At 45.7% G+C, this 27,706-nt stretch overlaps 1 protein-coding gene across 2 annotated transcripts in view; it reads left to right on the plus strand.

Annotated features, from left to right (window-relative positions):
- Nucleotides 1-13,344, plus strand: part of ABCE1 (ATP binding cassette subfamily E member 1) — a 100,501-nt gene extending 87,157 nt beyond the window's left edge. For both annotated transcript variants that reach the window (XM_073549792.1, XM_073549791.1), the window contains exons 14-18: nucleotides 3,512-3,622; nucleotides 3,731-3,873; nucleotides 5,407-5,529; nucleotides 5,607-5,718; nucleotides 12,956-13,344. In XM_073549792.1, coding sequence (XP_073405893.1) covers nucleotides 3,512-3,622; nucleotides 3,731-3,873; nucleotides 5,407-5,529; nucleotides 5,607-5,718; nucleotides 12,956-13,003 — 537 coding nt within the window. In that variant the 3' untranslated portion in view covers nucleotides 13,004-13,344. The remainder of the gene's footprint in view (nucleotides 1-3,511; nucleotides 3,623-3,730; nucleotides 3,874-5,406; nucleotides 5,530-5,606; nucleotides 5,719-12,955) is intronic.
- Nucleotides 13,345-27,706: the final 14,362 nt, after the last annotated feature.

Raw genomic sequence — 27,706 nt, forward strand, 5'->3', positions numbered from 1 at the left:
CAATGGTGCTGGAAATGCACCCATCGGTGACCCCCATCACGTGATCGAGTCACCGATGGGTCGGCATGACATCCAGAGGTCTCCAGGAGACCTCTATGGTTGTCAATACAGCATTGCCATGAGCGCTGCCCGGTGGTCGACACTCATAGCTAGTCAGCAATTCTGCTACATACAGGTGATCTGAGCATTGCCTGTATGTAGCAGAGCCGATCCGGTTATGGCAGCTTCTCGTCTCCCATGGAAACTATTGAAGCATGCCAAAAGTTAAAAAAAATTGTTTTTAAGAATATAAAAAAAAATATAAAAGTTCAAATCGCCCACCTTCCGCCCCATTCAAATTAAAACAATAAAAAAAAAAAAACATACACATTTGGTATCGCCATTTTCAGAGTCTTCCAATCTATCAATATAAAAAAAAAAAATTAACCCGATCGCTAAACGGTGGAGCAGGGGAAAAAAAATTCAAAATGCCAGAATTACGGTTTTTTTGCTCACCACGACATTGCATTAAAATGCAATAACGGACGATCAAAAGACCATATCTGCACCACAATGGTATCAATAAAAACGTCAGCCTGGAACTCAAAATATAAACCCTCACCCAATCCAAGTTCACGAAAAATGGAGGCGCTACAGGTGTCAGAAAATGGCACAATTTTTTTTTTTAACCACTTAAATAAAAAAGAACCTAGACATATTTGGTGTCTATGAACACGTAATGACCTGGAGAATCATAATGGCAGGTCAGTTTTAGCATTTGATGAACATGGTAAAAAAAATTCAAAAAAACAGTTGTAGAATTGCACTGTTTAGCAATTTCACTTCACTTGGATGCGTTTTCCCATTTTTGAGTACACAATGTGGTAAAACCAATGGTGTCGTTCAAAAGTACAACTCGTCCCGCAAAAAACAAGCCCTCACATGGCCTTATTGACGGAAAAATTAAAAAAAAGTTATAGCTCTGTGAAGAAGGGGAGTGAAAACGAATAAGGGCTGTGGTGCGAAGGGGTTAAACTGCGACTCCATAGATTTACACCTGGTTGAAACTGAACTGTTTGTGACTATGATTATGGGTATCTCTTGCTCGTGACTGTTGTACTAAAAAATAAAAAGTACTTAAAGGGAAGGTGACATCCAAAAAATTTTTTTTTTTCAGCAATTGAAAAAATTTAAAGAATTAATGTTTACATTTTCTTAAAAAATATTATCATTTGTTTTTAATTTTGTAAAATATGAAAAATAATTTTAAAAAGTTTGGCATTTCCACTTGTTAACACTAGGGGGAGCAGCTACTGAAGTTTGGCACAAAAACCTAGTGCAACTAGCTCACATTGCTGCACTGGAGTAAATATGGGCGGAATCTGCTGACATGGGTGTGGTGTCACTCTCTCCTCCCCTTCTGGGTGTTTGCTAAGGGAAAAGAGAGGATGACATTTAGGAACACAGTGAGCAGCCATTTTGATGGGGCCTGCAAAGTTACTGACTGTCTTTGCATGTAAAGTATGGATCAGAACAGGCCATCAATCAGCAGAAATGTTTCCTGGATTTCTGTGGAGCAGACAAGAAGACGGTCCATCCATGTGTATAAAACACAGCGCTCTATGTACAATCCCTGGCACCGAACAGGGTGCCCCGCATAGACCAGCACACTGCTCTCCTGAAATACTCTGTGCTGCTGTCACCCTGCTCCTTCCACCACATATCAGGCCCCTGTCGCCTCGCTTTCACACATCGCCAGGACAGGATCTGAGGAGAGGAATGGGGTCTTCGGTCACTGAGGATGGCAGGCAGCAAGGATTCTGGGAGCAGGGTAACAGCAGCACAGAGTATTTCAGGAGAGCAGTGTGCTGGTCTATGGGGGGCACAGAGGGAGATATATGGTGGAGGAGCAGGGTGACAGCAGCACAGAGTATTTCAGGAGAGCAGTATCACACGGGATAGGATTAGATACACGGCTCAGCAGTCAGTATCACACAGGATAGGATTAGATACACGGCTCAGCAGTCAGTAGAACACAGAAGATTAGACACATGGCTCAGCAGTCAGTATCACACAGGATAGGATTAGATACACAGCTCAGCAGACAGTATCACACAGGATAGGATTAGATACACGGCTCAGCAGACAGTATCACACAGGAGAGGATTAGATACACGGCTCAGCAGACAGTATCACACAGGAGAGGATTAGATACACGGCTCAGCAGTCAGTATCACACAGGATAGGATTAGATACACGGCTCAGCAGTCAGTATCACACAGGAGAGGATTAGATACACGGCTCAGCACACAGTATCACACAGGATAGGATTAGATACACTGCTCAGCAGTCAGTATCACACAGGATAGGATTAGGTACACGGCTCAGCACACAGTATCACACAGGAGAGGATTAGATACAGGGCTCAGCAGTCAGTATCACACAGGAGAGGATTAGATGTCCAGCAGATTGCCAAGTGTTTTGAAACAGCAGGGAGCAGCTCCTCCTATGTTTTGCAAGAGCAGGGGCAGCAGCTGGTCGGGTGTTTTGGAAAGAGCAGCTCTGTCTCCAGCAGCTCGTCCTGGTTCCTCTCCTGCAGCTGGTATGTGCAGAGTGAACATCCAAGCCCTGTTATGCTGGAACAGTACAGCATCCAGGGCTTGCAATAGAGTGTAAATGAAGCTAAAAGAAAAGCACTGGGCTCTAATAAGGGTGGTTTCACATTAGCGCTTTTTAAGCGCTCGCACGGCCGGGGGTAGCTCCGCCCCGAGCCAGCTCTCTGCCCGGCGTGCCCGCCCCTTGCTTGTATCGCCGCCTCCTAGCGCACAGCGGCGCCTGCGATCGGCGCACCCTATCTTTAGCATAGGGTGCGCAGATCGTGCGCAGGCCGTGCGCTAGTTGCGCTTTGACCTGCGCTGCGCACTTTTGACGGTGCGCCGTGCGCGCCAAAATCCGAAAAGTTTGATTTTGGCGCGCACGGCGCACCGTCAAAAGTGCGCAGCGCAGGTCAAAGCGCAACTAGCGCACGGCCTGCGCACAATCTGCGCACCCTATGCTACAGATAGGGTGCACCGATCGCAGGCGCCGCTGTGCGCTAGGAGGCGGCGATACAAGCAAGGGGCGGGCACGCCGGGCAGAGAGCCGGCTCGGGGGCGGAGCTACCGCCGGCCGTGCGTGCGCTTAAAAAGCGCTAATGTGAAACCACCCTAAGATGGCGCATGGCCACACCTACAGCTGTGAATTGAGCTGCCCACAGAGGCGTGCCCAGTTCACTCCTGATGCAGCTGCAATGAAAGAGATAGGGTTGGCAGCTGACTATTGTCTCTTATGCCCAGGGATTGTCGTAAATGAGCATGGAAAGTGTCGTTCAGCAGCCAGAGAGGTAAGATGGCAGCCCCCAGTGGCTGCATTACTGCAGAAAAAAGAAAATCCATACACACCACTGAGTCAAGCTTAGGGGACAATATCTTTTTTACATTAAATTATGAAAAAACACGGCACCTTCCCTTTAATATTCTGTTTCTCATAATAGGGATCTGTCCGCCAGTTGTTGCATGAAAAGATCCGCGATGCCTACACACACCCTCAGTTTGTCACAGATGTGATGAAGCCAATGCAGATTGAAAATATTATTGATCAAGAGGTAAAAAAAAAATCATTTTCATTTGCTGACAAAATGTTACTAACAAAAAACATAAATTGTTGTTTTTCCCTAGACTGAGCTAATGTTTCTGTTAATATGATCTGACAGGTCCAAACCTTGTCTGGGGGAGAATTACAGCGTGTGGCTTTAGCCCTGTGTCTGGGTAAACCTGCAGATGTGTACCTTATTGATGAGCCTTCAGCGTACCTCGATTCTGAACAGCGTCTCACAGCTGCCAGAGTGATCAAGAGGTAATTTACACTTGGGTTATTCACGAGATCTGTTGGACGCTTCTTATTTGAAAATAAGACTGAAGATAAATTTGATCAATTTGCCATTTCAATGCCACAATTCTGATGTTCTAAACTGAATCATGAATTCAATTTAGCATTGCTCCATGTGGGCAAGCTGGACTTCAAAGCAGAGGCGTGCTGCCATCAACACTCTGGGCTAGCCTCTATTCTACTCCACATGTGCCTTTGGTTACTTCCAACACCTGCTCAGTATGTACTCCCTGCTCTCCACCCTATTACTTTCTATGTGCGCTGACCAAAGTACTCACCCACCGACTACAAAAAGTGATACACAGGCTGTCTTGCCGGCTCATCACTTCTTACATAGCTTGCAGGGGAGCACACTGTCAGTGCACATAGAAAGTAATAGAGCTGCAAGAAGGGAGCTCAAACTGAGCATGCGTCAGAATTGACAACGGTTACATGCTCCGTAGAACAGAGACTAGCCCAACCTCCTGATGACTACCTGTTTCAAGGCGGTAACAGCAGCTGCGACCGTGAACACATCGCTGCCTCCTGATGACATCCTATTTGACAATCCACAGTGTGTGCTGGGAGACTCAAAAGAAAAGTCAGCACATGTAAGAAAAAATAACAGTAAGTTAGAGTAGAAGTAACGGTAGGGCATTATTAATTGAAGTGAAAAAAGTTATTACTTTTTAAAACTAAATTGTTAGGCATGTAATATATCAATGTCTGATCGGTCGGGGTCCGGCATCCCCGCCGATCAGCTGTTATTAGCGGCCAAGGGTTGGAAGTACTCGCTTGCGGAGCTGGTTTTCTTCTGATAGTACTTGGGGCTTGGTACTGCATATCCGCTTCCTACTCAAATCAATAGGAGGCGAATGTGCAGTAGGCGTGGCAGCCACAATCAGAAGACTGCCAGCTCCGCAAGCGACTACTGGCGGCTGCCGACATCAATGACCTCTGTGAGCTGATTTAGATTTCTGTTCTATTTTGTCTCGATTTCTTGTATAAAATACAGTGAATCTCTTTGGACATGTTTACTCATGTCTCCCACAAAAACCTTGTAGTGTAAGGTTATGTTAAATTCCACCGTCAGTATCCGGCAGCGCTTTGGATGCAGCATGTATCCGCTCAGTCCAAAGCGCTGCCGGCTTTTGAACGCCGGTGATTCCGCATGTGTTCATTGAACCGTGCGGAGTCACTGCGTCCTATACACCGTATGGGTGACTTTATTTTGTGGAGACGGAACGACTCCGCAAGATTAATAGACATGCTGCGTTCTGGAAAGACGCGCCGCATGTCCGGTTACTCAGGGAAGCTGGAGGCGTCCCTGCACGCATAGTGGAGATGGGATTTCATGAAATCCCCTCCACTATGCTGTAACATCTGGCCGCTGTGGGTTGGATGCTGCGGCTGTACGCAGGGTCCAACCCGCAGCGTTTACGGACCGTGGAAACATACTCTGAATGTTCACATTCTTCTTAAAGATCAGGGCCACCAATGTTTTCTCACTATTTGTTGTAGATTTATACTACACGCCAAGAAGACAGCCTTTATTGTGGAGCACGATTTTATAATGGCCACTTACCTTGCTGACCGTGTCATTGTTTTCGATGGTATCCCTTCTAAAGACACTATGGCAAACAGGTAATATTCATTTATTTTCTTGCTTGTTCTCTTCTTATATTAATGTTTACTAATAAAAAGCACATTTTCTTTTGCAGCCCCCAAACTCTTCTTGCTGGTATGAACAAGTTTTTGTCTCAGCTGGAAATCACATTTAGGAGAGATCCCAACAATTATAGACCAAGAATAAACAAGCATAATTCTATTAAGGTAAGAATAATGTAGGGTCACAGGAGGGTCCATATTGCAGAAAAAAGTCTGGGCTGGTTTCACTCAACTTTCCTGAAAAACATGCCTCGTCAAGATGTTACATTGAAATTGTAGTGAAATATACAGCAATCTACGTACAAATTCTTGTGGTTTCTGGTCAGTCCCATTAAATGGAACAGATGCTGACCAAGGAATCTACTAGGCTTTGTAGAGTTAAGCAGCTTGACAGAAAATACAATTGGCCACGTTTATCAAAAATGATATAATTTTCACCAAATCTTTACTGTATCATTAATTATGAAACATTGCTGAGTTTCAGACAGAAGTGTACTTGAAAAGTCAGTGGTGACAGAGCCACACGTATGACCAGTTTGATAAGCGGGTCCTCGGTGACTTCGCCGTATCTGCTCCCCTTGAGTGACAGGTCTCTCCTTGTGTGCATGGACTCTGGGGGCAGGCCTGTCTAGTCACCGTTGTGGCTTGGGACCCTGCAGCGTTTCATAATCGAGCAGAAAGAGTTGAAATCATGCAGCCAGTCCCGGATACATACTGCCTGTGGATCGGGAAGCGCTCGAGTAGCGCGAAACGGCCGTTGTCAGCCTTTCTTGCACTCCTTATGTCACTCCCCCGACTTGACATGTTCATGATATGTCAATAAATCAGTGAAACTTTCATCTCGATGAGTGCGACCTCTTCTCTTTGCATGGATAAAAATACCATAAACTGTTGTGGATTATTAATCTGTTATTGCTTAAGCCTCTTATCAATAAGTTTCACGTGGCCTTTATCTTCCTTCACCCTGCCGTACATAATGTCAGAATCAGGATTTGCGTATGGAACAGGCTCAGGAGCTCTCCCTGCTCCATAGCTAACATTTGCTCACAAATTCATTAATCTGCACTGGTCACAATCACTGCTTTTTAGCTATTTAAATGCCATTGCCAATTGCTGACAGAAGCATTTAAATGGTATGATTGCCTGTATGCGTGCTTAATGGGGGTCCTCAAGGCCCCTGCAATGCGATCGCAGAGGACTGATGAGTTAACATGCCAGCCGGGGCCCCAGCTCTACTATATTGGTACTCCTCTGAAGCTAGTTCAGCTACAGGCTGTTTTAAAGCAGGCATATTTTTACTATGTACTGTGGTATTGCAATATATAGTATAGGCAATCAAACGATCACAGGTTAAAGTCCTCTAAGGGAACTAAAAAAATTCAATATACAGTGGGTATGGAAATTATTCAGACCCTTTAAATTTTTCACTCTTGGTTTCATTGCAGCCATTTGGTAAATTCAAAAAAGTTCATTTTTTTCTCATTAATGTACACTCTGCACCTCATCTTGACTGAAAAAAAACAGAAATGTAGAAATTTTTGCAAATTTATTGAAAAAGAGAAACTGAAATATCACATGGTCATAAGTATTCAGACCCTTTGCTCAGACACACATATTTGTCACATGCTGTCCATTTTCCTGTGATCCTCCTTGAGTTCGTTCTACACTCCTTCATTGGAGTCCAGCTGTGTTTAATTATACTGATAGGACTTGATTTGGAAAGGCACACACCTGTCTATATAAGACCTCACAGTGCATGTCAGACCAAACGAGAATCATGAGGTCAAAGGAACTGGCCAAGGAGCTCAGTGCCAGAATTGTGGCAAGGCACAGATCTGGCCAAGGTTACAAAAGATTTTGTCTGCAGTACTCAAGGTTCCTAAGAGCACAGTGGCCGCCATAATCCATAAATGGAAGAATTTTGGGACCTCCAGAAGTCTTCCTAGACCTGGCCATCCAGACAAACTGAGCAATCATGGAAGAAGATACTTGGTGAGAGAGGTAAAGAAGAACCCCAAGATCACTGTGGCTGAGCTCCACAGATGCAGTAGGGAGATGGGAGAAAGTTCCACAAAGTCAACTATCACTACAGCCCTCCACCAGTCGGGCCTTTATGGCAGAGTGGCCCGACGGAAACCTCACCTCAGTGCAAAACATATGAAAGACTGCATAGTGTTTGCTAAAAAACACATGAAGGACTCCCAGACCGTGAGAAATAAGATTCTCTGATCTGATGAGACAAAAATAGAACTTTTTGTTGATAATTCTAAGCGTTGTGTGTGGTGAAAACCAGGCACAGCCCATTACAATCCCAACAGTGAAACGTGGTGGCAGCATCATGCTTTAGGGTTGTTTTTCAGCTGCAGGGACAGGACGACTGGTTGCAATTGAGGGAAACATGAATGCGGCCAAGTTCAGAGATATCCTGGATGACAACCTCTTCCAGTGTGCTCTGGACCTGAGATTTGGCCGAAGGTTCACTTTCCAACAAGACAATGACTCTAAGCACACAGCTAAAATAACAAAGGAGTGGGTTCAGAACAACTCTGTGACCATTCTTGACTGGCTCAGCCAGAGCCCTGACCTAAAACCAAGTGAGCATCTCTGGATAGACCTGAAAATGGCTGTCCACCAACGTTCACCATCCAACCTGACGGAACTGGAGAAGATCTGCAAGGAAGAATGTAAGATCCCCCAATCCAGGTGTAAAATTGTGGCATCATTCCCAAGAAGACTCATGGCTGTACTAGCTCAAAAGGATGCTTCTACTCAATACTGAGCAAAGGGTCTGAATACTTATGACCATGTGATAATTCAGTTTTTCTTTTTTAATAAATTTGCAAAAATTTCAACATTTGTTTTTTTCCGTCAAGATAGGGTGCAAGAGTGTACATTAATTAGAAAAAAATGAACTTTTTTGAATTTACCAAATGGCTGCAATGAAACAGAGTGAAAAATTTTAAGGGGTCTGTATACTTTCCATACCACTGTATGTCTATATCTACTAACTTTTCCCAGTTTTTAAATGTAGAATTAAAAATAAGCATAATTGAGATCAGTGTCCATAAGATTGGTCTATTGAAATGTAAAATTATTTAAAACATATTGTTACAAGTTATTTAAATTCTTATTTAAAGGGAAACTGTCACCTCATTTTTGCCCTATGAGCTGCGGCCACCGCCATCAGGGGCTTATCTACAGCATTCTTTTACCCCCTTAGTCTGAGGACTAAGAGCACTACACGTGTTTGAAACGCGTCCAGTCATTCAGGACATTCCTTCCTTCAGTATATACTGGTTATCAAGCAGCTTATTTTTTAATTTGTTTCAATAAAGACTTTGGATTTTATTTCCTGAGCCTGGATACCTTCTTTTTTCTACAAGTATTCAACGTCAAGCAGAGACGCTTCCTTGCTCGGACAAAACCATTCATGTGCGGTGTGAACATCAATATAAGGGTGAGCTAAATCTACTTTTTTCTATCCACTGGCAGGTAGTAACTACAGATGCCAGTCTCCTAGGCTGGGGTGCGGTATTCCGCCACCAGACGGTCCAAGGACGATGGTCGAGGCAAGAATTCTCACTATCAATCAACATTCTAGAACTGAGGGCGGTCTTTCTAGCACTTCTACATTGGGAAAGATACCTCAACAACCAGCCAGTCCGGATTCAAACGGACAATGCCACGGCGGTGGCATACATCATTCACCAAAGGGGAGCCAGAAGTCCCCGGGCACTGGCCGAGGTATCCAGAATCCTCACCTGGGCAGAAACCACAATTTCGGCAGTTTACATTCCCAGCACAGACAATACAGCCGCCGACTTCCTCAGGAGGGGCTCGCGGCAGGAGAATGGTCCTTACACCAGGACGTATTCCGTCAGATACGCCACCTATGGGGGACTCCAGATGTGGACCTCTTGGCATCGCGACAGAACAGGAGGGTCCAACAGTTTGTCTCAAGATACTGCGATCCTCTAGCAATAGGGGTCGACACGCTGGTCATTCCCTGGACACAGTTCAGACTCCCTTACTTGTTCCCTCCCCTTCCTCTCCTGCCCAGACTGCTAAAGAAGATCAAGGCGGAAGGGGTGCCGGTCATATTGATCGCCCCGTACTGGCCCAGGAGGGCCTGGTTTGCAGAAATTATCAATCTTCTCACAGGCACCCCTGGAGACTCCCCGACAGACCAGATCTCCTGGCTCAGGGGCCATTTTACCACCCGAATTCTCGGTTGCTCAATTTGACGGCATGGCTGTTGAAACTATAATACGGAGAGCAGCGGGTTTTTCAGACCGAGTCATTAATACAATGATTCAGGCTAGGAAGCCTTCCTCTTCCAGGGTCTATTATCGAGCCTGGAAGGCCTATTTTGGCTGGTGTGAGTCTAATCTCATCACTCCTATGCCCTGTTCCCTGCCATCTGTCCTAGCCTTTCTCCAGGCCAGGGTTAGATGGCGGTTTGGCCCTAAGTTCCTTGAAAGGCCAGATATCTGCTCTCTCGATTCTTTTTCAAAGAAATTTGGCCTCCCGCTTACAGGTTAAGACCTTTCTGCAAGGAGTGGCACATACGGCCCCTCCTTACAGATCCCCTGTGGCTCCATGGGATCTTAACTTGGTCTTGGAAACATTGACAGGTTCACCCTTCGAACCCTCCAAGAAGCATATGTCTTTGTTGTCCTGGAAGGTGTTATTTCTCATAGCCATCACCTCTATTAGGCGGGTTTCAGAATTGTCATAAAAAAAAAAAACTGAACTAGAGTAGATTTGAATGACATGCATGATGTTAAAAGCATGTTCACACTGGCCATAAAAGCATGCAAAACCAAAGGAAAAAAACAATGTGTGTATATACCCTAATGAAAATAAATAAGTAAAAAAGCAAGTGCATTAAATAACATAGGGTACTTGGTAAACACTATTTTGATCAAAAAAGTATAAAGCTGTCCCACCACGGTAAGGTGTACCCATTTGAGACAGCAACTACACTAACGGTTAAAACCTACCTAGTGTGAATAGTGGCAGAGTCTCTGTGTCCCAAACGGACACCCAGCTTCAGAGGGACTACAAGTGAACTACACAGCTCAGTAGAAAGGAGGCCACACCATATTTGTACTGAATACAAAAATGCTGAAGAAAAACAAAAAAAAAAAAACTGAACTAGAATAGACTTGAATGACATGCATGATGTAAAAGCATGTTCACACTGGCCATAAAAGCAAGCAAAACCAAAGGAAAAAACAATGTGTGTATATACCCTAATGAAAATAAATAAGTAAAAAAGCAAGTGCATTAAATAACATAGGGTACTTGGTAAACACTATTTTGATCAAAAAAGTATAAAGCTGTCCCACCACAGCAAGGTGTACCCATTTGAGACAGTAACTACACTAACGATTAAAACCTACCTAGGGTTAGATGGTGGTTTGGCCCTAAGTTCCTTGAAAGGCCAGGTATCTGCTCTCTCGATTCTTTTTCAAAGAAATTTGGCCTCCCGCTTACAGGTTAAGACCTTTCTGCAAGGAGTGGCACATGCGGCCCCTCCTTACAGATCCCCTGTGGCTCCATGGGATCTTAACTTGGTCTTGGAAACCTTGACAGGTTCAGCCTTCGAACCCCTCCAAGAAGCTCCCATGTCTTTGTTGTCCTGGAAGGTGTTATTTCTCGTAGCAATCACCTCTATTAGGTGGGTTTCAGAATTGGTGGCGTTGTCCTGTCACCCTCCATTCCTAATTATGCACCAGGACAAGGTTGTTTTGCGGCCTCCTCCTAACTTTCTTCCCAAGGTGGTATCGGCCTTCCACCTGAACGAGGATATAATCCTTCCGTCATTTAGTCCCGCTCCAGCCATCCTCTGGAGCATTCTTTTGAATAAGCTAGACCTGGTCAGAGCGATAAGGATCTATCTGGCCAGGACCGCTCCCTTCAGGAACACGGACTCGCTCTTTGTTATCCCCAATGGGGTGAGAAGAGGCCTGCTGGCCTCTAAGGCAACAATTGCCTGCTGGATCAGAATGGCAATTCTGGAAGCCTACCTGGTGAAGGACAGGATGTCCCCTGCTGGGGTTAAGGCCCATTCAACCCGGGCAGTGGGCGCCTCCAGGGCAGTATACAGCAGGGCATCAGCCATGCAGTTGTGCAAGGCTGCCACATGGTCATCCGTGCATACCTTTTCAAGGTTCTATAAGGTCCATACCTATGCTTCAGCGGACGCCAGCCTAGGCAGAAGAATCTTGCAGGCGGCAGTAGTGAGTTCTCCAGGCTTAAGGAAGTTTCTGTCTTTTCCCACCCCAGGGACTGCTTTTGGACATCCCACGGTTTCTATGTCCCCCAATGAGACGAAAGAGAAAGCAGGATTTTGGTTGCTTACCGTAAAATCTTTTTCTCAGAGTCTTCATTGGGGGACACAGCGCCCTCCCATGATTTTATTACGTGTAATGAATATATGATGACTTACATGATGATGTCTCCTTCTACTGCTTTTTCACTAACTGATTGTCCTACAGCCGGTCGGAGGGGTGTATACTGTGGAGGCGGAGTTAACATTTTTTTTCATGCATAGTGTCAACCTCCTAGTGACAGCAGCACACACCCACTGTTTGTGTCCCCCAATGAAGACTCTGAGAAACACATTTTACGATAAGCAACCAAAATCCTGTTTTTCTTCACAATTTCATTCCACTTGGACTTTTTTTTTTCCCTGTTTTTCAGTATATGATATGGTAAAATGAATGGTGTCTTTTCAAAACTACATGTCCTGCAAAAAACAAGCCTTCCTACAGTCATATCGCCAGAAACATAAACCGTTTAACACCCTCCTTTTGTTTTTGTGTGATAATTTTTTCAGTTTTCCTTTATTGTAATACTGACAGTCTATTAAGATGGTCCTGTAAGGCACGCAGCCACGATATGACACGGTTAGATGTCTTTTTCAGGTAACCAGCTGCCTTGACCATTCATTGTAGGCTGTTGATGGACGAAAAGGTTACCAAGCGAACCCCGTCGTATCATGGTTATTATTGATGCACTTGAATCAGATCCCGGCCTCTTATGTTCTTTCCCATATGTTGCAGTTAGTCAAAGACACACTAACAGAATACGTTTACGTGTGCAGCGTTCTGGGCTTACTAGACCCAAAAGATGGCGTAAATGTACATTATTCTATGTGGAAGGCTTAAAATGCTTTGTGCACTACTTTGACTCTGTATATTACAATGAGGGGGATGAGACCCTTCCAGTGCATCAGTGTTTGCTAGTAGTAATCTATTTGTTGTGTCACTTGGTTTTATTACATCAGGTTATTGCACTAGTGAAATACAAATCAAACTTTTCTCCTGTGGTCGAAGAGGTTAATCTGTTGTTCATTTTTTCAGTTGCTGATTTCAGGGTTTTTTTTACGTTTCAGGATGTGGATCAGAAGAAGAGTGGAAACTATTTTTTCTTAGACGACTAAAGCAAATTAGAAAGATCTGCTCCATCTGCTAAATTTGGAACTTACTGTATGAAGCCCTATGGTTTTTCTACAGACCCAGAGGAGTCTCCATGCTGCATTGTGCTACACTATAAATGTCCAGTGCTAACACCTACAACTACTGCCTGGCAAGGAAAATGGATTTGTCATTCATTCCTTATTTCTGCAACAATGCCCATTATACAGATTGGTTAAACTGTATTTCCCTAAAATATGGTTTCTAAAATGCTGCCATCAGATGTACAATCGTATTTTAAAGAGCATAAACCTGTCCAGGTGTTAAACAAAAAATAAACACCCACATAAGTGGCCTGTCGCTTCTATTCTTGTTTCTGACTTAATGTGACCGTTCCCTACAACTCTTGACAATAAAATTGTACATGTTCAGCGGTCATCAGTTGTTGCTTTTAGCAATTTCCTTACATTATTTCTATATCAGTTCTGCTGCCACTAGATATGAATGGTGTCAGGCTTTATATTTTTTTGCACAAAAAACATAAACCAGCATGATATTGCTACAAAATTGACCTACATATCAACTTCAGTACCATAAAGGGAATTTTAAAAACCAATGGGGATATGGGAATGTGGTCTCGTACACTCTCAGTGAGAGGAAATTAAAAATTGGGCGGGAGGCCTGATGAACATACAATTCCCACTAGACAAAATGCTATGGATTTTTCATAAGAGCACTGATTTAAGGCTGACCAAGTCAAACACTCAGCTATTCCACACAATTGCAATCCTGTACAAAAGACTTATTTTAAGACAATGGGTGGATGTGAGTGTACCGGGTCTCCGCCAGCTGCTGGTGGAACTAAAGAGGGTGATAACTCTAGAGAAAATAGAAGCAGAAAGCGACAAAGACAGTAAAACGACACAATTTTTCTCAAAATGGAAGGATTTTATTTTGCAACAGTTTTCCAGAGAGGACATCATTGCTCTGGTCTCACCCTTCCGGAACACATCCTGGTACAACCTAGAAGACTTGCAGGGCACGTTGGGTGGCTTGAGGTTAGGGGTAGACCCACGGTCATGAAACAGGGGTCAGGAAAGTAGAGGGAGAACCAGGTCAAGAGGTGTAAAGTTCATTTATGATTATGAAAGCATCACATGAGTAAATTAGAGAGTAGGGGGGAAAGGGGGGGGTTACACTGTTGTGTTATTTGGCAATTTCTACCAGCAATTCTGGATTGTTCATATTAAACGGGTATTTGTAAAGGCACTTTTGAGATGTACTATTTATGTTTGACTTTTGTAATTATATGTGTCTTTCTTTGAAAACTCAAAAGGATTTAAAAAAAAAAAAAACAGTGGGGATACACACCGCTGGAATCCCGGAATATGATTGCTGAATTAATCAGCCGTTGTGGCTTTTACAGCCACGGGTGGAGTGGAGCACTGTCCGCAGCTGTTAACTTGTTAAACCCCGCTGTTAATCTCTTGACAGTAGCATTTAACCACGAGCTTACATTCCACTCTCCCTTCAGAGCACCCGTGATGTGATTGCGAGTGCTCCGATGGATTGTCATGACAGCCGGAGATCTGCTTAAGACCCCTGTGCCTGTCATTACGATACCCCTGTGAAAGCAAGCCCTGTGGCTGCCATTCATAAGAGAGAGCAATTTTTTATATACATAGCAATGCTGATGCACGGCTATGTACAGCACAAGCGATCAGACTATTAAATACAGTAAAAGAAAAAGTGAGGACTAAAAAGTATTTTTAAAATATGAAGAAAATAAAAAAAGTTCAATCACCCCCTTTTCACACCATTAAAAATAAAACAATGCACATTTGGTATCCCTGCGTTCATAAAAGTCCAATCCATCAAAATACAACATTAATCCGATCAGTAAACGGCATAACAAAAAGAATCAAAATGCCAAAATTGTTTTTTTTGAGTTTTTTTTTTTGTCTGCCACAACTTTGCAGTAGAATGCAATAAGAGGCAATCAAAACATTGTATCTATCCCAAAATGGTATCAGTAAAAACGTCTGCTCATGGCACAAAAGATAAGCCCTCACACATCCCCATATTCCTAAATGTTATGGGACACGGAAAATGTCGACAAAAGCAAAAAAAACAAATTCTTACAAATGTCCACATTTTTTTTAAATTTTGCGCACTACTGATTTGGGGACTCATATTGGCTGGTCAGTTTTACCATATGGTGAAAATGGTAAACAAGTTTAAAAAATAAATTTGTGGAATTGCACTTTTCCCTTCACCCATGACAGCACACCTGAGAGAGGGATCCCCGCCAGGACAGGAACCTACTGAAATATAAGGGGCGGCACCTCTCCCCCGCTTCAGTTGGGTTCCTGTCCTGGAAAGGAATCCCTCTGACAGCGGCGGTGCCTGTCATTTGTGAAGGTCCCAGACCTGGCACGGGAAGAACACGGCTCACTTGTATCGCCGGCCGTCGGGCCTCTGGCAGCGCAGTCCCCGTAGGTTCCCTCGGGCTCGTGCGGGCTGCGACTCCTGACAGCTGGAGGCTCAACCACGCCTCCCTCCCCTCGCGCGTGCCCACGGTCTCACTCCCTCAGAGCGCCTGGCGAGGGAGAGCTGCGGGCGTCTTCCGGCCACTGATGTCAGCGGCGCAGGGCATCATGGGAGCGCGCCGGCTGATGTCAGTTAGGCGACGGCATCATGGCGCCTGGTGTAACGCTGGCCGGCTTTCTGAAGGAAGAGGCAACGGTCGGCCGGTGGTCGCAGGGGGAGGGGAGAAGACGCCCACCAGGACCGAAGGCAGCAAATTTAAAGAAGCTTGGCGGCATGGCGGACGGGTAACAATGGGGTCAGAGCAGGAGCGATCGCCGTCTCGGCCTCCTTCGCAGCCCTCCGCTCACAAGCATGGCAGCCATTCAAGCAGCAGTCGCCGCAGGTCGGGGGACTCCTCAAGATCCAGAGAGCACAGATCGCGTGCTCCTACACAGCCTCCGAGTCCGGTACCCTTGATTACGGGTGGGAGTGATCTTCGTGAATGTTGGCCAGTTGTTAATAGGGGTCTTCTTTGTATGTTTGAATTCCTTAGGGAAAACCTAAGAAAGCCGGGAGTAAGAAGAACAATAGGGATTGTTCCATATGTAAAAACCCCCTAGCAAGAGACTGGCAAAAGGACCTTTGCGCCAGCTGCATCCAGCGAACCATGGCAGAAGAAGCGCCTAGTTTCGCAACCAACCTTAGATCGTTCATTAGGTCGGAGATGGAAGGCTCGCTTAAAGCATTGTTAAAAAAAAGGGAAAAAGAGTACGAAGAATCCCCCTAGTTCTACTTCAGACTCTTCCTTGGCCGTATCCCAGGCCGAACACCCATCCTCCTCCTACTCCTCAGACAGCGACATGGGTGGCAAACCGTGTTTCCCAGTAGAAGACACGGATGCTCTCCTCAAGGCCATCAGGGTAACGATGGGCCTACAGGAGGAAAAAACAGCTAAGTCCCTGGAGGATGTCATGTTTGGGGGACTACAAGAGAGGAAGAAGCGGACCTTTCCAGTCAATGAAAAGGTCCAGGCACTTATCGAGGGAGAGTGGAGGAAACCTGAGAGATCAGGGGCTCTTCCCTCCTCTAAGAGGAGGTATCCCTTTGAGCATAAGGACACAGAAATATGGGACAAACTCCCAAAGATTGACGCAGCGGTGTCCAGGTCATCCAAAAAATTGGCCCTGCCCTTGGAGGACTCGGCTGCTTAGGGACCCGCTAGATAAAAAAGTGGATTACTTTTTAAGACATGCATGGGAAGCAGCAGCAGGAGGATTGAAGCCTGCAATAGCTGGCACCTGCACGGCGCGTTCCCTAATGATCTGGTTGCAGCAATTAGAAGAGAGACTAGCGTCCAAAGTCTCAGAAAAAATACTGGCAGATATGTATCTTCTGCATGGGGCAGCAGCTTTTTTGGCGGACACCTCTGCTGACTCTGAGGTTGACAGCTAGGGCGGCAGGATTATCAAACGCCGCCAGACGCTTAAAGGCTGTCCAGGTGATCTGCAGTTTAAAGCTAAACTGTGCTCTCTCCCATGCAATGGTTGGTTTTTATTCGGGAAAAACCTAGATGACATCTTGGAGAAAGCAAGTGACAGAAAAATGGGCTTCCCCAGGTTTCCAGCAGATCGGAGAGGAGAGGAAAATTCAACAGGGGGCGTCCTCCGGCAGATAGGAGATGGGAAGACAAAAGGAAAAAGGAGGTCCGGATTTATGTTTGGTGGATCCACCTCCACTTCAAAGAAATCCCCATAATGACACCAGTATTACGGTAGGGGGGAGATTGGTGCTCTTTTCTCAGGCTTGGGAAGACATCTCTTCCAATACCTGGATCCTAAGCATCGTAAGAGAAGGCCTGAAGATCCCATTTTTGCGCCAGCCGAAAACAGCGTTTGTCATCACCCCTATCAGGAAGGCGATAGAACAGTTGGCCTTAGAATCAGAAATCCTGAGCCTGCTAGACAAGCAGGTTCTTTCCGAAGTCCCGAGCATACAGGAGAGAACAGGGTTCTACTCGCCCCTCTTCCTGATAAAAAAAAAAAAAACAGACCAGTCGTTCAGAACAATCATAAACCTCAGAGGCCTCAATCAGTGGATAAAAAAAATCAGACCTTCAAGATGGAGTCGGTAGCTACAGCCATAAAACTGCTGCATCACGATTGTTTCATGGCCGTAGTCGATTTAAAGGAGGCATACTATCACATCCCCATCTACCCAGGTTATCAAAAATATTTGAGTGGCTCTGTATATCAGGGGCATTCTCAGACATTTTCAATTCGGAGCCCTTCCATTTGGCATATCCATAGCCCTGAGAGTTTTTCTTACCAAGGTCGTAGCGGAAGTGACAGCCTTCCACCGAATTCACGACATGATCATAATACCCTGTTTGGACGATTTCCTAATAGTGGGCAGCTCAGAAGACCACTGTACTGTACAGTTGAAACGAGTGACCGACACCTTACAGAAGCTGGGGTGGATGGTAAATGTTAAAAAATCAAGACTACAGCCCCTAAAAAAACAGAACTTTCTAGGGTTTTTTCTGGATTCAGAGCAACAAGCCTGTCTACTACCAGAAGCCAAAATAGAGAAAGTGGAGAATGTGGCCTTGGCTGCCCGAGACCAACCTCACATGACCCTGAGGAACGTGATGTCCTTGCTAGGTACCCTGACGTCCTGTGTCCCGGCGGTCAGGTGGGCACAATTTCACACCCGACAGCTTCAAGGGGGAGGTTCTGTCAACACAATGATAGCTGAGAGGGCATTTAGAAGGAAGGCTGGAGCTTTTCTTAGAGGTCAGGGACTCTCAACTGGCGGTTAGACAGGACAAACTTGGCATCAGGGATACCATGGGACAGACGCAAGCTTCTCAGGGTGGGGAGTCACCTAAGGGGTCATGTGGCCCAGGGGGCCTCAAGAACAGGGCGCATCTTCCAACCTGAGAGAACTGTGGGCAGTGAGCAAAGCCCTAAGAGACTTTATTCCCCTCCTCAGTGGCAGCAATGTCCATATCATGTCGGACAACAAAGTAACAGTGGCATACATCAATCACCAGGGGGGTACAAGATCACACTCCCTAATGAAGGCAGCCAGCGACATTTTTCACAGAGCAGAAAAACACCTACTCTCTCTAACGGCATTGCACTAAAGGGGGCAGAAAATATAGAGGCCGATTTTCTGAGCCGCAATACACTGAAGCAAGGGGAATGGGCTCTAAATCGGACCGTTTTTCAAAAGATAATACGGCTATGGGGGGGAACCAGTGATAGACCTATTCGCCAACCATAACAGGCAAGTGGAGAGATTCTCACAAAGCCCAAGGGAAAAGCCATGGGCGGTGGACTCATTGCAGATTCCATGGGACTTCAGGCTTGCCTATGCGTTCCCCCCAGTGACTCTGATCCCAACAGTATTCAGAAAGATCAGGAAAGATCAAGCGAGGGTGATCCCAATAGCACCATTCTGGCGAAAAAAGCCCTGGTTCTCTCTGCTGCGAATGATGTCCCTCTCAGATCCGTGGGTTCTGCCAGAGATCTCGGACCTACTAGCTCAAGGTCCAATATTCCACGCTCAGGTCAAGGGATTCCATCTGACGGCGTGGAATTTGAAAGGTCCGTTCTAATGGATAGAGGGTTCTCTCCCGGGTTGGTGGCCACCCTGCTAAAAAGAAGGAAGCTGGTATCGACTAATATCTATGGCAGAACATGGAATAAATTCCTGCAGTTCCTAGGTAAGCCATTAGAGCAAGAGCCCCCAATTAGTGCCATCTTGGAGTTTTCACAATCAGGATTACAGCTGGGGTTAGCGGTAAATACTCTTAAAGTTCAAGTATCCACACTGGGCACGCTTTATTACTGCAATTTGGCAGCAAACAGATGGGTAGCTAGATTTATTAAATCCTGCCATAGGTTTAGACCTATCCCAATACCTAGAATAGCCCCGTGGGATCTAAACCTGGTACTAAAGGCCCTTACAAAAGAACCATATGAGCCTATTCAACAACTACCCATAAAATCTTACCCTAAAAACGATTATTTTAGTGGCCCTTACATCGGCCCGTAGAGTAAGTGACTTGCAGGCTCTCTCAGTAAAGCCACCCTATACACAAATTTTTCAGGACAGGGTGGTATTAAAAACAGATACCGCTTATCTACCTAAGGTAGTATCAGATTTTCATCCAAGTCAGGAGATTGTCCTTCCGTCCTTTTGCGAAAATCCAAAATATCCAGGGGAGGAAAAATTCCACAATTTGGACGTTAAGAGATCCCTGCTAGAATATATATCTGTCACTAGCCAGTGGAGAAGGTCCCAGTCCCTATTTGTAGCCTTTCAGGGTGCCAGAAAGGGCTATGGAGTATCAAAAGGGACTATTGCCAGATGGATTAGGGAGGCCATTAGTATAGCCTACTCAGCTAGTAGCGTTCCGATTCCTGACGGCATCAAGGCTCATTCCACCAGAGCCGTGGCGACCTCCTGGGCTGAAAAGGCAGAGGTATCGATTGATCAAATTTGTAAGGCCGCTACCTGGGCCTCATCATCAACCTTCTTTAAACACTATAGATTAAACCTATCCTCCTCTGCTGACTTAACCTTTGGTAGAAGGGTGCTGCAAGCGGTGGTCCCCCCTAAGGTGTTTCGAAGTCTCCAAAGAATCTCTCAGGTGTGCTGTCATGGGTGAAGGGAAAACCACCATGGTTACTTACCAGTAGCCAGTTTTTCCGGAACCCATGACAGCACCCGTATATCCCCCCCCCTTTTTCACCGTATGGGTGTGCACGTTAATAGGGTGTAATTGTGTGATGTGGTGTTGGATAAATATGTAACTAACCGGGAAGTCCTCTCAATGCTCTGTAACCAACTGAAGTGAGGGCGAGGTGCCGCCCCTTATACTTCAGTAGGTTCCTGTCCTGGCGGGGCGGATCCCTCTCTCAGGTGTGCTGTCATGGGTTCCGGAAAAAACGGCTACCGGTAAGTAACCATGGTGGGGTTTTTTTTAATGCATTTTCAATGCACTTAGAATTTTTTTCCCGTTTTCCAGTGCACTATTTGGTAGAATAAATGGTGCCGTTCAAAAGTACAACTCATCCTGCAAAAAGCCCTCATACGGCTATATTGTCGGAAAACTAAAAAAAAGTTATGGCTCTTGGCGGTAAGGGAGGAAAAAAACAATATATAGCCATGGTGTGAAGGGGTTAAGGAACTGTCAGCTTCAGAAGGACTGATCACAAGACGGGGTTTTCTTTCAACCTGAAAGTGCACTGCTGCATCCTAAGCTGAGGGTGAAGAAGATCTAATAGTGGAAACGTTGGTCTCTGCTATTCTGTATAGTCATAACTAGAGTTCGATAGTGTAAAAATCTCCCTAGTGGCTTTTCCTCTGTGTCACCCCTTAGTTGCTAGCAGCTAATATTCAAAAACAGCTGTTAAGAAAAATGATGTGGATACGGAGCTGCTCAACAGTACGTCGTCGGTGTCATAGAAGATGAATATACCCTGACGACACATGCTTCATCAGCCAGTCTATTCAACAATCTTGCAGCCAGGGTTCTTACAACCTGATAGTGAGTGTTCATTTCCCCTGCACTAAGATCACAGAAGAAGCTAGCAACTTCAGTGTACATTCTAATGAATGTCATGTCTGTCCTCCAGAGAAAAAGACACTCCTTGTATAGTCTGATATGATGTATGAAAATTCGTTTTCTAAACTGCATGAATTTCTAAAAGAATTTATTAAATGTTGACATTACCCCTCAGATTTGTATGTGTTGTGCTAACATTACTACGTGGTAACTGGTGTGATGCTGAGTGCTTGTCTTTTTTTTTGCCTGTCTCTAGTACAGAGGTGAGGAACCTTTTTTTTTTCTCTAGTCACCGTCCACGACAGCATAGGAGGTTGTCTCCATGTCCAAATGGGGGACAGGAAGCTCAAAGAGGTTAAAACCCCTCCCACCTCCTACTTGCCAGTGTCTTTCCTGTCCCCCTTGGGGCATGGAGAGGTTTTTTGTTTTTCTGTATGCTGTGTGGCCGGCGACCGCAGTGTACCTGTCTTTGGTTGCTGAAAGCCTGGCAGTGGTGGTTGTGGGCTCTGCTCTCCTCCTCCATGCTGCTCCCGTCTCCCTGCCTTGCAAAGAATTTGGGACCTCCTGGCCCACCTGCGCTTCCGCTGGGGGTAAAGCGGGCCAGTGATCCCCATAGCCGTAGGCCTCCCTGAGCTCTCCGGCTTCCTCTCCCTCATGCACGCCGTTCAGCATAACCCGGAAGTGACGTCATACCACGCGCAAGTCACTTCTGGGTGTTGTGTTCCACAGTGGAACACATACGCTTCCGGGTTTGGCTTTCCGCAGCCTCTCGAGCCCCAAACAGCGTGCAGAGCACGCGGAACTTGCTGATGCCGGCTCAGGACCCGGAGGGGGAGGAGGGAAAACCACATGGGCGCTGGGGCAGAGATGATTCCTACATAAACCTGCCGGAAGACACCTCCAGGTAAGGCTAATCACTGCAATATGGATGGTCTGCTTCCTGCCCTGCACCTGCAGAACCCAGGGCTGCATCAGTAAGTCTGTGGAGAGGGGTGCATGTTAGCCCAGAGTCCTGGGTCTTACAGTACTGTGTGGGTTCCTTTAGTTATACTTCTCGCCCCTTTTTCCCTAGGAAGACAAGTCTGCCCCCAAAAACACTGCTAAGAAGGTTCCTAGATGTGCCATCTGCCATAAGTAGCTTCACTCTCCATGGGAGAAGAAGCTATGTCAGGAATGTACGGATAAGGTGGTCAGGACTGACCATCCCTCACTCCTAGATGAAATGCGTACCCTTGTCAAGCAGGAGGTCCAGTCCTTCTTAACCGCTTTTACACCTCCCCCTCTTCCACCAACTTCTCCGGGACCATCTCCCCCTAAGAAGAGAGTGATCCAAATTTAGGATTCTGATAGCTCTCATGGCTCAGCTTCCGAATAATGGGAGGAATCTTCATCCCGTAAGATATCGGGGACTAGGAAATACCTCTTGTGAAGACTTCCTGGGGCATAGACTGCGCTGGAAAATACCGGCGCATGCGCGGTAGCGATTATATGCTTCGCCCACAGTTGGGCAAAGCATACTGCGCAGGCGGCCTTTACAATGCGCAAGCGCGGAAACCAACGTTATTTGTGCTATTCACAGATGAAGATTACGTGCAGCAAGCCGAGGGGGGGAAGGAAAGAAGGCGACAGCCATGCCCATCTGACCGGACCGCAGCAATTTGCATGCATCCCCAACAAGATAAAAAAGGTATTTATGCCTCAAAGGCGCGGGGTCGGGGGAGTCAAAAGCCCTAATAGAATCCTTATGGGACGCGCAATTGGGTTATATCTTTACATGATATCACAAAATATGGGTGACAGATTCCCTTTAAGTATCCAATGGATAGGAAGGTGGAAAGCGTGCTGAAAAAATTCTGGGAGACTTCCACCTCTTCACTCAAGACCAACATAGCTTCCACCTATGTTGCCAGATCCCTCTTCCGGTGGCTAGATCAATTGGAGAATCACATCTCTCAGGGGACCTCAAGAGGGGAGTTATTAGACTCTTCCTTTACTCAAAAGGGCGACCGGATTCTTGGCTGATGCCTCTGCAGAATCTGTCCGTATCGCTGCCAGGTCCCTAGATCAGTCCAATTCCTCTAGAAGGGCTCTTTGGATTAAAATGTTGAGTGGGGATGTCACTTCCAAGATCAAATTGTGCTCCATCCCCTTTAAAGGTGAATGTCTTTTGTCCAGCTCTTGATGAGATACTGGAGAAGTCCACAGACAAAAAGATCGCTCTTCCTGAGCAGAAAACAGCCAAGAAATGCTTATTCCGTGCCTCTCTGTCTCTCAGACCCCTCATGCCAAGGGTAAAGGAAAAACCGGGAGATGGAGATATGCTTAAGGGAAGGGAAAAAACATCCTTGTCCCCCAGCAACAACCCTAACAGGACAAGCAATGACTCCATAGGAGGGAAGTTTGAATTATTTTCCTTCAATGGCAGGTCATTTTCAATTGCCAGTGGGTCCTCAATGTTGTTGAGGAGGGCCTCTTTATAGAGTTTGAATCCTCCCCTCCTCTTGGTCTGAGTCCCCTCCCTACCATCTCAGGGAGCCCAAGACGTACTAATCTCAGGTCTGCAGGATCTGTTAAAATTGGATGCAATCTCCCCAGTACCGGTGGATGAGTGGGGAAGAGGTCACTACTCCCGCCTCTTTCTAGTGAAAAAACCTTCAGGAGATGCACACATCATAATAAATTTGAAAGGTCTCAACTGTCACATTACTGTTAGGTTGAACAATAAGAAATGTTCCCTACTCCTGGCCCAATGAGTATTGATCAGTGCGCAATAAAAGAATTACACCAGAGATACAGTTGGATGTAACCTCTCTTTGATCAATCTATGGCACAGCTCCAATAGAGAGAGCTTTATTGATCCAAACATAGGTTCATATATCCCCTGTAAGGGGGCTCGGATAACTCTAAAATGGGAGAGTTCGGATGTATTCCATTGGTTAGTGGGTTGGGCAGGGAGCTAGTCTGTGCGTGGATCCATGAGGTCATCAGGCTGGGTTGGTCCATGAAGTTATCAGAGTGGGCGTCATCATGGGCGGATCAATTAGGTCATCAGTGTAGGTGTCATCGTGGACGGATCCATGAGCACATGGTGTGTGATGAAATAGGAAAGGGCAGATTCATGAAACACATGGTGTGTGGTGAAACAGGAAATGGCAGATCATGAAGCACATGGTGTGTGGTGAAACAGGAAATAGCAGCCATCTTTAGTGTCACACTTTGATCTGAAAAAGCTCATGTAAGGTGAGATAATAAACTTTTTGGGTAGTTCCCCTCAATCTCTTATGTCTTGAGGTTAGTTAAGTATTTGGTCTTAAGGCTCTCATCAACAGCCTCCCCCCTAAATACTTTATTAACCTTTTTTCTTGATCCTACCATGGTTCCCTAACCCATCAGTGTTAAGTGTTACTATGACATCAGAGACGTCATGACAATACGGATGCTATAGACACCAGATAATGTGTGATCAATTATGGGTATATAAGGAGGTATATAGGAGCGTGCTACCCACATCCTTGGGACTTTCCTACCTTCTGGGTCCATTACTCTCCAATCTCCCATCACCATGGTTACAAAGAATACACATGTGACTAACCCTGATGCACACATCCTAGATCTGACCATCTCATCCTGGAGGGGGAAATTTGAGTCTTCACCAGTTTGAGACAAGTTTTCCCTTGTGAAAAATCTCCCTTTGTAGCTGGACTTTAACAAGCAGGTCAGACCGTACCTGTCTGACAAGTTTACAGTATGAGAGGTGGATCCATGAGGTCATCAGCAACCCTGAAAAGAAATTAACACAACAAGCAACATTATGTAGAAGGTTCTGATGGAGGCATGAACTTCTTGTAGTGAGAGGTGTGTATTCACGTCGGTCTTCCTTCAAGTTTGACCGAAGTAGGAGTTGTCAAAAGCACTTGGTAGAGACCCTCAAATCTCAGCTCCAGGGATGTCTTTCTGATGAACTTCTTTACCAACACGTAGTCATCAGGTTGGAAAGTATGAGTACCTTCACTGGAATCTGGATCTGGAATGGATGATAAAACACATGCATGTGTTAGTGACAGTTTTTTAGTAAGGGCAATGACATCATTTACAAGAGTAACACTTCCTAAGGCTAGCTGTTGTGGAAAATATTGACCCAACCTTGGAGGCCCCCCAAAAAGAATATCGTATGGTGTGAGTTTAGTGGGATCCCTTGGACTGTTTCTGACTGTGTATAAGGCAATGGGCAAAATGTCTGTCCAAGGAAGTCTGACCTCCTGACTGCTTTCAGTATTTATTTTTCAATGTGCCATTTATCTTTCTACATTTCCACTGCTCTGAGGATGATATGGAGTATGTAAACCCAAATCAGCCCCTACCAATGTCCATAGTTCCTTAGTCAGTGCTGCAATGAATGCGGGTCCTTGGTCACTCTCAATTACCTCTGGGACCCCATATCTGCATACTACTTCAGTCATCAGTCACTTAAATCACTCTGGCAGTCATGTTGGTTACTGGTAGTGTTGAGCATTCCGATACTGCAAATATCGGGTATCAGCCGATATTCGCGGTATCGGAATTCCGATACTGAGTTCTGATACGTTTTGCATATCTAATACCGGAATCGGAAGTTCCCATAATGCTATGAGCCAGTTTGATTTGATTCAGCCAATGAGGAATCCTAAGAAGTGTGGGCACATCCTGTTAGGCATGTAGGCATGTTAACTAATGGTATGGCTGTGATTGGCTGCTGAAATGATGTCATGATGCACTATAAAAGCCGCCGCCATTTTGGGTTCACTCTGCTGTGAATTCAGTTGGGGACAGGACGCTGCTGTTCAGACTCTGAGGGACAGTTAGAGATAGCGATTTTCTATATAGTGCTTTACCCAGGCTACTTTATCAACCGCTGTAGCTTTCTTTTGCCTTGCAGCGCTGTTCACAGCTGTCTGCAAGGTCTGTGTGTGTGAGTGCAGCTCACGCTGTAGTGTTCTGCAGCCACCTCTGGTTGTAGTCCGCTCAGCGTGCGTCACTGCCTCATACATTGTCCTTTTTTTGTTTTATTGCTGCTCATTTTTCCTTATTTCTCCTATTAGTGTGCTTCCATCCATATCCATCTACATTGGTTGCAAACACTATATAGGAGTAGATAGCAGAGCCTTTCTGCAGCCTTTCAGTGCTAGTGCACAGTTCTCTGCACTGTTCACGGCTGTCTGTGAGGTCTCTGTGTGCGAGTGCAGCTCATGCTGTAGTGTGTTCTGCAGCCACCTCTGGTTGTAGTCCGCTCAGCGTGCGTCACTGCCTCATACATTGTCCCTTTTTTGCTGTAGTGATGCTTATTTTTCCTGAATTTCTCCTATTAGTGTGTTTCCATCCGTATCCAGCTAGATTGGTTGAAAACACTATATAGGAGTAGATAGAGGAGCCTTTCTGCTGGCTTGTGCCCTGCAGCCCCAGCCAGATTAGTATTAGCCTATTTTTTGTAGCCTCATCTATTGCATTGTAGGTTACCTTCCTGCATTGTAATAGCTACAAAAAGTTTGTGATACTATCGCTTTTACAGCTTTGGTCACATCCTTTTTTTTTTGTGTGAAAAAAACACGTAAAAAAAGTTCACCAAACACTTCACTTTACAGTTGTGTAGGCCACATTAACTCATATTAAAGTGTAGTCCACACTTTATAAAATGAGTGTTTCTTATACCTGTTAGCAGCTGTTCAGGAATAAGCACACTAAGCCCTTAGTACTTTTCTGCCTATCTTTATCAGTCTACCAAGATGAAGAAGGCAGGGAGTAAGGCACGTGGGCGTGGAGTTTCAGCAGGGAGAGGACGTGGGGATTCTGTGCCTGTTGCGGGCACCAGTGACTCGGCATCCCCCAGTTTTACCAGGGAACAGTCCTTTATGTGCAGCTTTGTAGGAGCTCGCCATACCCCACTGCTGCGGGAGGAACAAATTGAAGCCATTGTCGGATGGATGGCAGCTAACGCATTGACTTCAATTAGTTCCGTATCCTCTCAGGTCCAGAGCACTGACGAGCAACCATCTGTCTCTTCACCACCTGCCAAATTGCCCAGGCAGTCAGAGAGCCCTGGACAGGAGCCATCTCTACTTCAGTTCTCTGAATCTCTTGGATTGGAAATAGGGGGCCAGCCAAGCAGCATTCTAGAATGTGAAGAAGAGGTAGTATGCAGTGATGCACAACAGCTTTGTCTCTCTGAATCGGCGGGTGGGCCAGTGCCTATGGTCAGCACACCTCAGTACGCATCTGATGATGAGACTCAGGTGCCACTTTCTGGTGTGTACTGTGCTGGCGAGACTACCCAGGAGAAGCAGGTGTTTGAAGAGGGTAGTGTAGATGATGAGGTCTTTGACCCATCATGGCCTGAGGAACAGGAAGGTGGTGGGAGCAACTCTGAGGAAGAGATTCCCCGAACGGCCAAAACAGGAGGGAGAGGGAGGGGGCAGACTTGGTTGCCTGTAGCCTCCACTTCGGCACCCATTAGGAGCATTCCTCTTCCAAAACGGGCGCTCCCAGGACTTGCAGTGCGTGGTCCTTTTTTGACACAGTTGCAGATGACATTTGCTTTGTCAAATGCAAGCTGTGTCATCAGAAAGTCAAAAGAGGGAAAAGTGTCAGCAAC

The sequence above is a fragment of the Dendrobates tinctorius genome, unplaced genomic scaffold (genome assembly GCF_039654945.1).
Source record: "Dendrobates tinctorius isolate UK_male_01 unplaced genomic scaffold, ASM3965494v1 ptg000161l, whole genome shotgun sequence".
NCBI classification, from domain to species: Eukaryota; Metazoa; Chordata; class Amphibia; order Anura; family Dendrobatidae; genus Dendrobates; species Dendrobates tinctorius.